This window comes from Neophocaena asiaeorientalis, unplaced genomic scaffold, assembly GCF_003031525.2.
Source record: "Neophocaena asiaeorientalis asiaeorientalis breed wild unplaced genomic scaffold, Neophocaena_asiaeorientalis_V1.1 scaffold116, whole genome shotgun sequence".
In the NCBI taxonomy this organism is placed as follows: Eukaryota; Metazoa; Chordata; class Mammalia; order Artiodactyla; family Phocoenidae; genus Neophocaena; species Neophocaena asiaeorientalis.
The window spans coordinates 11,059,492-11,071,990 of NW_020174561.1; the positions used below are offsets into that span (position 1 = coordinate 11,059,492).

The following is a 12,499-nucleotide window of genomic DNA, read 5'->3' on the forward strand; positions in this document are numbered from 1 at the left end:
TCGGTTTTATTCCTGATCAAAAGAAGACTATGGGTACTGTAACACCAAAGGAATAGATACTAAGCCCTAGTAGTTGGTTAATGTATTATGAACTTTACCTTTCATTAAGTACAAGTTTCTGCTTTCCTCCCTCCTCCAATTCATGGCTATGAAATGTCAGAATACTAGAAAGTCCATTTTTAGAGAAATATCATCATAAAATTATGAAAATAAACAGTACACAATATGTAATTATTTATTCCAGGAAAACCTTTTCAGTATTTCTGTAAGTATCCACTTAGCAATGCCAATCCTGATATATTCTTCTTAAGTGTCTTTAAAAAAATTTCAAGTGAGGTACATAATATTTTTAACTTAAGATCTCTCCATTCATTTAGGGAGAGTGGGTAGAGGAAATCAAATGAGAGCACAAGCTTCGAAGTAAGAAGGCACACTTAACGTCTTCTTGAAGAGTTCAATATTGACTTTTTAGCTGTTTATCAGAGTGAGAGGTGATGCCTAAGAATTCCAAGTTGGTTTTCTTTAGGCAATGCTGAGTACTTTCAAGCAGTGTTAAAGAGACACAAATGCAATATTCATGACTCATTTTGGAAATGATCCTTTTTTTATGCCAACTTTTTGATTCCTCTTGGAACAGAGTTACATTTCTGCCACCTACAACCTAATCCTCACATTTACCCTGACTAGTTGGGTAATTCCATCACTTCAGACTTAGACTGGGTGGAAAAGGTTTTACTCATATTTTAAGAGACATATGGGCTTTTTGCACAATGGCATTACAGAAACCCAGGAAAAATGATATTATTACTTATATTAAAACTACTATATTTTGACAGTGTTAAAATTAACCATAACTCCAAAAGCATAAGTGCCACATACCCAGAAACTGCAAGAATATTAACAGGGCGCCTAAATTCTGACAGTGAATAAATCAATTGGGTAATAGCAGAAAGTGTGAATTTGCATTCAAATGCACACTGTATTTGTATTTTAAATAAAAAGTTACTTTCACTGATGATCTAGTGATCTTTCTTTGGAGGGTGGTCCTGATAATAAGAGTATACTTTAGAAAGACTAATAAGCTAGTATGTCATCATGGGCTGCAAATTTTACTCCTGAAAGTAACTTGTGGAAAAATAAGTAATTTGTGAATTAAAGATATGAGAGAATGGAGTAAACTTTAAAAAATATACATAATTCCAAGTAAAAGGAGAAACACGGGAATCGGGTACTGTGGCAGCATAGAACTAATGATCAGTGCGGTATTTACTACATGTCACTAATAATAATGGTAATAACAGTAGTGATAATACATTTATTAAACACTTCTGCATATTGAAAATTATGATAAATAATTGCCCTGTGTAAGGACTAGGCAATATTTTGGAGAAAAATGAGATACAGAGAGGTTAAGTACCTTGTTGGAGGTTGCATGGCTAGTAAGTGACTTAGTAAGGTAAATAACAGGAAAGACTGTGATTTGAATCCAGGTCTTTCTGCTCTTTTTCGCTATGAATTGACTAGAATAAAAGCCAGGAAACTAGGTATAACTTGCCGATGCACTGTCCAGGCACACGTACCAGAGATTAGAGAAAAAGGCTGAAAGGTGTCTACATGGGCACCTGAGAAGCAGATTACCCAGTGTGCAAGACATCAGAAACCAGCCAGCAGACTAATTCAAGACCTTACCGACTTAACAGTGAAGGAGCCGTGGTTAACCACCAGACTTAACTCTCTCTTGCTTAGGTCTTGGAAAGGGCAATACTTGATTTCTAAATCTCACGAACACAGCCAAGGTCAGGCAGAAAGAAGGCATTTTTAAAATCTACATTCAGGGAATTGATCAACAAATCGCATTGATGCTACATCAAAAGTTTAACTCAAACTTGATTCCTTTTCTCTTTCCTCATTGCCATCACCTTTAACAGTCATTATTTGTGCCTGAAATATTGAAGGAGCCTCCTGACTTGTCTTCCTGCTTCACTATGGCTCATCCCATCCAGGCTCTCCTAAAATAGATCCTTAAATGTACTTCCAGAGATTGGTCCCTAAATGTAAATCTGATGGTATCTCTCTCCCATTTAACTCCTCCACTCCCCTCCCCCGCAACGGGAGCACTGGTTTAAAAGTACAGAAAGAATTCAGTCCCACATTTCCTGGCATGCTAAGCCGTTTAAACCTGGCTCAAACCAACCCCAGTTCTATTCTTTGGCATTCTTTCCTCAAAACACAGTCCAAACCCTCTGAACATCTCATTGTTCCTGGATGGTTCTCTTCTTTTTGTGCTTTCTTACCTGTACTTCTTTGAGCACTTCTTATTCTCTCTGCCTGAAATGACCTTACCATTTTTCTCTATTTGAGGAACTCCTATTTCCCCTAAAACCTAATTAGAATGTTACTTCCTTCGTGAAAACTTCCCTGATTCTTCCAACTGAGTGCTCTCCTCATTTGTTATTTTTTCTCTAGAGAATATCATATCCCATTATTTATTATAATATTTATCACATTATAATAATTGCCTGTTGATGTGTCTATTTCCATCATTACATTATAGCTTCCTTGAGGTAAGAGGCTACATATATATTATTCATCTTTGATTTCCCAGTGTTTATTAGAACTTATGGCATATAGTGGATATTCAAAATATCTATTAGAAGAATGAGTGACCCCTCTTATGATTAAATAATACTAGTGACTATATTATATGATTTAAGGTGCACTAGAAATGAACTACCCCTCCACAAACTACATACCTTTTTGACTTTTTAATTTCTAACTTTATATTAGAAGATTTAAAAATTTTTGTTTAGCTATTTAAACCCATAATTAAAAGCACTGCTTTTAGCTTTAGAGTGGGAGGTAAACATAAGACACACAAAAACATGCACATTTTAATTTATTAGAATCTTTTATGAAAATAAATTTTAATGAGGAAAGAAGAATAATGTTATGATAATTTTTTTTTTTTTTTTTTTTTTGGGTAGGCCTCTCCCATTGTGGAGCGCAGGCTCCGGACGCGCAGGCTCAGCGGCCATGGCTCACGGGCCCAGCCGCTCCGCGGCACTTGGGATCTTCCCGGACCGGGGCACGAACCCACGTCCCCTGCATCGGCAGGTGGACTCTCAACCACTGCTCCACCAGGGAAGCCCTGTTATGATAATTTTGACAAGAGGTGGACAGAAGGGAAGAGTAGAAAGGACACTGCATTTATTCAGCAGCATTTATTATGCCACTATTATGTGTCAGGTAATGTATTAGCCACTGGGAATACAGATCAATAAGAAACTCCCCTACTCCAAAAGGACTCAGGGAATATAAAGGGGACACTAGAAATATTCACTAACATATTTCACTTATACCACAACTGTATATAGTTGTGGGTCCTATCTTCATCAACCATCAAGTTCTTTGCCTTTTTCCTCAAATTTTCTGAAGTGGTTTTAATTAAACCCTTTAAATGTAATTGGTCATATAACAGACACTTTGGATTTTGGAGTGGGATTTTATCTATAAACATTATGTAATTTTGGCCAGACAGCAACCCATCTGTCTTAATAAATTATCTAAAACTAGAATTTAACCATTTAGATATTTTAAATAATAAACACCTGCAAAACTACCACTCAAAACAATCGATTTCTCACCATTTCCTTTGCTCATTCCTTTCCTCTGACACACCCCACTTGATGTAACCATAATCTTGAAAATCAACCTTTCTTGTTATATTCTATATATTATATTATATGTATTCCTTGATAAATATATTTAAATTATTTTAGTAGGTTTTAGCTCAATAAAAAAGAACCTCCTCTGATGTAATGTTTCAGCACTGTTCATTCAACATTATGTTGCTAAGATTTATCCATATTGTTGTATGTTTCTGTAGTTTATTAATTTTTAGTGCTTTATAATATTTCTTTTGTGGTATTCCAAGTTTTGTATCTACTCTTCTGCTGATAGGCATTTGGATTGGTTCAATTTATGCAGTTGACAGCAATTTTTACCAATTAAATAAGTATAAGATAGCATCTCCTTGTGATCTTGATTTGCATTTCTCTGTTTTCTAATAATGCTGACCATCCTTTATGTGCTTATGGGCCATATGTATTTTCTCTTCTGTGAAATGTCTGCTCCTCTCCCCTGATTCTATTGAAATGTTTGTGCTTTCTTACTGATTTGTAGAAGTTCTTTATATATTCTTGATATTTACTTTGTGTTGATTTTGTATAACATAAGCATCTTCTCCCAGTTTATTTATATTTTTCTATTATAAAGATGTCTTTCAATGAACAAAACTTTTTAATTTTAATAGAGCTAAACTGACAATCTTTTTTATAGTCACTTTTTTTTTCTTATTTAAGAAAACATTTTCTACTCTGAGGTCTGAAAGATATTTACATATTCTACTAAGAATTTCAAGGTTTTTGACATTTAAGATCTTAATCCATGTGGAATTGATTATCAAATATATGTTTTACCTATTTCATATTTTTTCCACGAGGGTAGCCACTTTCCCCATCTCCATTTACTGAAAAGTCCCTTATTTCCCTGATTGGTGACATGCTATATTTGTCATATACCAAAGTTCTATATAAGTAGGGATCTGTTACTAAGCTCTCAATACTTGCCTGTCTCTGTACCAATATAACTGTCCTAATAACTATATCCTCATAAGAACTATTGAAACAGAGCAGTTTCCTCTACCCTTCTATTTCTCAGTAGTCTAGCTATTTTCAGTCCTTTATTCTTCTCTTTAGAATCATATTTTCAACCTTTGTGAAAACATGTTTTGAAATTTTGATTAGAATTGAATTGAATCTGTAGATCAAATTGGGAGATAATATCTTCACAATCTTCTTCCTATCTATGAACATGGTATATCTCTCAATAATTTCTAGGTCTTTAATATTTATTGATACAATTTTATTCTTTTCCCTGTAGAAGTCTTACACATTTTCTATTCATTTTTTAATATATATTTGATATAACATTTAAATATCATCTATTTCAGGTTCTCTTTCTTGTATTTACCCCTGAATCTAAGATTTCCTTCCTATATTTCTGTATTTATATGTTTTTGTAAGAAGTCAATATAATAATACATGGTTTGATACCAAATTATTTATCCCCAAAGTGAGCTAAAAGCAGGTTTCTTTCCTTTTGATGCAATCACTTTAAAAATTAAAGCATTTTAGGGAATTTAATAAGAAAAATGGTTAATAGCATTTTGCTTAGGCAAAAACAAAAAGCTTTAAATGGTTATGATCTTTCCCTCTACAAATGAGATTTTCAGCATTGCTATGGGACTAAAGATAAAGAAGGGATAATTAAATGCTGTTTAATGGTTTATATATTTTTAAGAGTACACAGATTTTCTATGTACTCTATGAAAGAAAAATGTGTCAGCTTGCAGTTGGATTCCACAAAAATTGAATCTTTGCATAATTATAGGCCTCATAAACAATATAGATTTATAGATTAAAGCAGTATCACTTATTGGAAGTACAATATTTTTCTAATAAAATTATACTTAGGTAAAAACATTATTTTCATTTCTGGGCCCACTTCAAGGTATCAAATAGTACCTTAGTAAAGCTAAAATTAAGCATCATAAAATGTACACAAAGCTGAATTACTTCTTACATGGTCAAGATGGAAGAATTTGCAATTTTCTTGTGATTTGCTGAAACAAGATTAGCCTTCCAGGGATTTGAATCAACATTGTCCATGCAACGAAAACTAGGCTCTATTACACAAATTTATCAGCCCTTGTGAACTCTCTGTATTTCTTTTATTGCAGAAAAAAGTCATTGAGAAAAGTCACTAGGAGAAAATTCAGCTGAGACAGTACAAGAAAATGGGGAGACTGGGCCAATCATTTCTGATAGACTGACTTGTGACATAACTATACACAAAGTGAGCTCTTCACTAACTCTTTTCTTGCTGAGTGTCATGGACAAATCTAAATTCTTATAATTCCACAAATACACCTACAAACAGATTATATTTGAAAGGAAATAGTATTTATCTTTCTCAATAAGCATGCAGAATATGAGAGAAAAGCTAGTATAACCTGAATTATTTTAAAGAAAGAAAATGTATGCTTCCATATGAAAGATCTAAAGCCTTGGTTGTAAAATTGGCCTTTGGCGATACATGAATTCTTTAAACTGGATATAAATTTAGCTGCCTTTCAGTTTCTAGTAAGTTTGTTTTTTTTCTCCTTTTCTAGAGAGAGAGAGTTAATAATATGTCAGTTCAACTGGAAGAATTTTGAGTAAAATGGAACACAAAAAAATAGCTGGAACGTTAGAAAGTAATTTCAATGACCACAAATGGACTGTCAGTTCATAAAACTTCATAAGTTAAAAGAAGAGAAAATTTTTTTCACTTGCAAAGATTAAATTCATGAATGATGGAATAATCTACACTTACATATATTTTTCCTTTGGTTATGTGTTTTAATATGAGTAAAATAATTTTATTTAGAATTATGGAATTGTGTAAATAATTTTTACATTTTTCTACAACTAATATATATTATTGCATCATTCTAAGAGATCTATTTAATTTAAAAATATACAAAGTAATGTAAGAAAATGTGAAAGGTTATATAATATTTGTTTGGCTTGTAATTGGTTTGAATTTCCTCCTCTATAAAAATACTTAGAAATATAGTCCCAGAAAAAAGTATAACATTTTGTTTTAAACTTAACAGTAAAGAAGAATCATTGGTAACATCAGATGAGAATAACTCTGAGAATTCAAAGATTACAGGTAATATTTCTTTAATTTTTAAACAGAATATATTTATTTTGTTAAAGCCTACAATTATAACAATCTTACATAGGTGCAATTATCTTAACTTTTCAGACACCTATATCCCAACAATTGTTTTTTCTCATGAGGACAAGCAAGACTTGGAAACCAGTAATCAGAATGTAAAAGATGTAAACACAGAACATGATGAACATAATGAAAAAGAATTAGATTTGATGGTAAGTGTTCTGTTTGCCTCGGTATTAGAGAAGATGAATCCATTTATGCTTCAAAGATGCTGCAATGCCTGCCTTTCAATAGCTTCAACTAATAAATAATTTGCAAATGTGAAAGTGCAGCCTATTCTGTCCTTGCATCTCTAGTTTGATCAACAAGGCACTTTGATTTCAGTATGTTGCTTCCGGTCTCTGCAATGGTAAATTAATGACATTCATTTCTTACCTATTTACCAGTGGCTCTGAGTAATAGTTTGTAGGAATTACAGAAGAGGTAGTACTATCCTGATGTGCATTTCTAATCTTTGTGACAAGTGTACACTTATCATAAACTCGTCTATAAAATGAGAGGGCTGGACTAGATGATTGTTAGGGTTCTGTACAGCTCTACAAGTCTGATTCTTGCATTTAGCAGCATTTTTTTTTTTTTTTTACTTACTTACATCTGTGAGAATCTCTAAGCTCTATATCACTGGAAAGTATTAAATTACCAAATGAGGATAAAATAGCCTGTGCCATATTTTTCAAACAGGAAACAAATTCAGAACTGTACAATTTAGTATTAAATTTGTTATCATAAATTTCACACTTGGTGAACATTCAATCTATTTGGGATTTTTAGGGGGATGGTTTAGATAGCATTTTTATCACAAAGGAAGAAATAGATGTAAATGAGTCACATAATGCAATTTATCCTTTACTGTATTTGGTTGGAGCTCATATCATTAGGATACATGGATTCATAATCATCTAAGATTAAAATGACATTTGCCTCTTCAAGTGTCAGTGCTGAAACAGAAAAGAAATGGAGCTCACCTCTTTCCCCACACATTCCACCCTTTCTATAGTGATATGGAAGCTGCATCACTAAAGTATGCAATTTACTTTGCTCCAACTTTAAGAAACTACAAAGTTGTCATCCATTGTGAGAATTCTCACCAGCTGAAAGTTAACATCGCCATCTTTTTCAAACCACAGAATATAATGAAAGGGCCCTGAAAAATCACATACTTCACCAATATACCTCATTACAATCAGCAGGCTCAAATATAAAAGTTTGTTTAGAAGTTACTGAGATTGTACATCCAATAAATGAATAGGGAGCTGTAATTTAGATGCTAATTTGCTCCATGCTGATGTTAATGCATAAAACAATGAAGCTCTATAATAGATGGAAATACAACCAAATCTGTGGAACCCACAGGCATTGGCTTACAAGACAGCTGTGCAGTTGACAAGTAACATGAGCCTTATGTGAGAAGAAGGGGAAAACGTAAGATTTGCATATAATTATTGAGATCATGCAAATGTCAGTTATGAGGAAAAAAAAAAAAAACACAGGCATCTCACTGTTAAATCCTGACAGTTGGCATCACTGAAGAGCTCAAATACATTTGAGCACCAGTTGGCAGAGGGTCATTAAAACAGAATTTGCAGAGACATTAACTCCCTCACTTTTCTTTGAGTGACGTTTTGCTATTAATAGTTTGCAGAGGCTTTGCAGAAAACATATTAATAAGAGAAACTGTAATAGGGGCACCTACAGCAAGTGTAAATGCAGAAAGGGGCATCTAGGAAGCTGCTCTCTAATTGATTAGCATGGAGCTATCAATGTGTATATCCTAAGTGAGGAGAAAGTGCAATGACAAGCAAGAATAGTTGAATAATACAATGTGATATTTGGAAGCTAGGAAAGAGAGTGATTAATTTTGGCCCCTTTTCTGATTAATCTCATTCCCAAGTCATAGCCTACATGGATCCCCCCAAAACATCCAGCTTCCACAATTTGTGCAAAATCCACAAATGAAATGAATCAAGGATATATACCAGATAATTACTAGCCAAGTTAATGAAACCTATCTAATTTGCTTTGTATATTTAAAATCATTTGATCATTATTTTTTGTGTTTTTATCCCTTAAGATAAATCAACATTTAATAAGAAGTACTGCTTCCAGAGATGAAAAGAATACAGTCAATTTCCCAAATAAAGCTGAGGGGTTACAGAAGAAGCAAATCCATGATGAAGTATACACTGACTTGTTTAAAAGGCCTTTGTCTTCAAGTTCATCAGCAGAAAGATCCTTAAAGGGAGAGTTTTACCACAATGAAAAATATTCCTCAGGAAATAAGTGTAGTTATCAACCTTCAGAGGAAATTACTTCAGATATGGGAGAAATCAAGCCATCATTGGGAAATACTAGTAGTGATGAATTAGTGCAAGTACATATTGGTAGCAAAGAAGTACTGGATAATAATGCTAATCCAGCCCAAGGGAGAGGCAGAGTGCAAATATCTTGTCCCTCTGCAGATCAACTAATGGCAGACAACCTTAATCAAAAACTTGAAGAAGAAGCTAAACAAACTGAAGTAAAAGATTGGGAATGTTTAAGAAGTGATTTCCGTTTGGATTTCCATTCAGAAGAGTCTATAGAAAAAGGATCTTCCAAGAAAGCTTATGGCAATGGTAAGAATGAGGAGGGGCAAAGAATATGTTTAGGTGTTAATGAAAAACACAGCAAAGATTTACAGTCAATCTTACATGACCAAGAGAGGAAGATAAGCCACTCTGAAATAAGTGGGGAAGGGATGGGAGCCAGTAACAGAGACCTAACTGCTCTGCCGAGTAAGGATACCCCAATTCATGACCAGTCAATCAGAGCAGATATATTTCATTCACCGAGAACAAATCTAAGCTGGGAGGAAGCTGTGTTAACAACCTCAGACCTTGATCTCTCGACTAGTGAAGGCACTATTTTAGGAGGGATGCCTGGTCAAGCTTGTTTACCAAGAAATAGAAATGTTTTAAGGAATGAGTATCTTTTCCAAGTTGAAGAAGAAAAATCAGCTTGGATTAATCCCGAAGATCAAAATAAGAACACCCAGCATAAACAAAGTTGGAATGTTCTGGAAAGTCAGGGAAGAGCAAGAGAGAGTAAGACAAATATAACAGAGCAGACCAAAGAACAAGCAGATTGTGGAGACATGTGGGAAAAAAGAGATAATACAAGGAATTTGAAAGCTAATCCTACAGAAGAATTGTTTACCTGCCAAGAAACAGCAAGCTGTGAACTGTCTTCTCTAGCTGATCATGGTATTACTGAGAAAGCAGAAGCAGGTACAGCTTATATAATTAAGACAACATCAGAAAGTACTCTAGAAAGCATGTCTGCTAGAGAAAAAGCAATAATTGCTAAGCTACCTCAAGAGACAGCACGAAGTGACAGGCCCATCGAGGTAAAGGAAACAGCGTTTGATCCACATGAAGGGAGAAATGATGATTCACATGATACCCTTTGTCAACGAGATACAGTAGGTGTAATCTATGACAATGATTTTGAAAAGGAATCATGTTTAGGTATTTGTAATGTACATGTAGATGAAATGGAGAAGGAAGAAACCATATCTATTTACAATCCTGGGGAGACAAATGACAGGAAGAAATGTGTCATTGGAAATACAGCATCTGTAGAAGAATCCTCACAGGTCATTACAGACTATCAAAAGGCAGCCTCAAAACTAGATTTACATTTGGGAATGTTACCAACAGACAAAAAAATATTTCCAGAAAATAGAGATCATGGGCAGATCCAAGAATTATCAAAGAAAACGAATATAGATGCCATTATTCATTCTGCTTTAAACTCGGGCACTAATAGAGCTTCTCAGAATGGCTCTCACATTTCTAATCACCATGTTAAAACTTCACTGCCATCTCATGAACAGGCCACTGCTATAGAGAATGCAATTACTACCATGACTCTCCAATCTATTTCTTCTAAATCAAAATATAATTGTAATCCAACAAGTGAAATCCAGGGTGCTGAGAATCTCCATCATCCTGCGTCTACACCTGAAGAAGTTTCCAAAAGTTCAAGAATAGTGACATCAGGTAGTAGGAGGGAAAGATGTATAGGCCGGATTGTCCAGCAAGGAGAATGCAGTGTGGAGAAATCTCTAGGGCCAACAATTTTAATCAGTGAAGCTTTTGAGAACATGGAAGAGGCAAGGAATGAAAAAGAAGGATTAATAAACTCTGGACAATCACTGTGCTCTTCAGGAGACAAGGAATCTGAGAGCCCTGATTCTGACAATCTCCCTGCCCAGGAAAGTCAAGCTCAAAGGGAATCTCTGCTTTCGAAATACACCAACTCTAAAATACCTTATTTCCTTTTGTTTCTGATATTTCTTGTAACCACCTACCAGTATGACTTAATGACCGGCTTGGCATTCTACGTTTTTTCATTGTACTGGCTGTGCTGGGAAGGGGGAAGACAGAAAGAGTCTGTCAAAAAGAAGTAACCTCAGCACTATTATTATTCTCTCTTGAAAGATAAGCTATTTAGCCCCAAACATTTGGATTGGTGAGAGACTATTCGTTGTTCAAAGAGCCAGTGCAGTTTTTCTCTTGAAGGATCATTTAGAAAGGAATGCGTATGAAGTTTGCTCCTTCATATAAGTAATTATTCTATATAGGACCATTATGTTTGGATCATTAAATACCTATATGAATATGAGATCTGAAGCACGTCAAGTTGAAATTAGGTACAGCTGTTGCTCCTTAGCAGGCTATGAAGTTTCAATGCTTCATGTCTCTTCACTACTTAAAGTGCCATTTCTTGCATTCATTTCTTTTGCAGTAAAGCTTCATTTTTTTTTTCCTGAGTGTATTTTCCCCTCTACTGTTTCTAAAAATAGATAAAACATGGACAATGGCAGAGGACTTTTTTTTTGTCTTTTAATACTGACCATGAAATTTGCATTTACCACTGTATCATTTATCAGCACATTTTGATAAATCGAATCTTTCAACTTTGATTACATATTTTTAAGAACAACACCGATGCATATTGAAATGTGTAGATTTAACCTGAAGAAACACATTGTGTTCTGGAATAACACTTAATACACATACACATGTTTTATATCCTGCATACCTACAAAGTCAGGGCATTCGTAACCCAAATTTGACAAAGACTGAAACAATCAAGAGATGATCTTTCAGTTCTACAAAATTTGGGGGATGGCCTGTCTTTAAGCAATATTTTTCTCCTTTACAGGGAGACTGTATAACACAGCTGAACAATTTTGATGCCAACTATTATTCAGTTGGAAATTTAAATTAAAAGTTCCAGAAGCATTGCTTCAGAATGAATTTGTACCTATAAAGCATAAAGCATTAAATGATAAAAATAATTAAAAAAAGATTTCCTAATGAACTATTTTACTTGGTAGTATTTTTTGTCTTCAAACAAATTTTTAACTTTTCTCATTATAAAACAATAAATTATTCCCCAAGGTGCATTTAGAGAACAAACAACTAATCATTGGTGATATTTATTATATAGTTATCAGGTTGTTAAATGATAACTCAAATTTTTAAGGAGACAAATAGGTAGACATGGAGATCTACTGAGAGAGAAATGAATATCCAGTATAGCAGTGACTTCAGTTACTGTTATTATCTATGGCTAAGTATATGAAATAATGGAACTAATCATTTTA

The 12,499-nt window shown here is 34.1% G+C and overlaps 1 protein-coding gene across 1 annotated transcript in view; it reads left to right on the forward strand.

Moving 5' to 3' along the window:
• PPP1R3A (protein phosphatase 1 regulatory subunit 3A) overlaps positions 1-11,688 on the forward strand; it is a 36,530-nt gene extending 24,842 nt beyond the window's left edge. The window contains exons 2-4 of the mRNA XM_024757842.1: positions 6,719-6,777; positions 6,874-6,998; positions 8,918-11,688. Coding sequence (XP_024613610.1) covers positions 6,719-6,777; positions 6,874-6,998; positions 8,918-11,296 — 2,563 coding nt within the window. The 3' untranslated portion in view covers positions 11,297-11,688. The remainder of the gene's footprint in view (positions 1-6,718; positions 6,778-6,873; positions 6,999-8,917) is intronic.
• Positions 11,689-12,499: the final 811 nt, after the last annotated feature.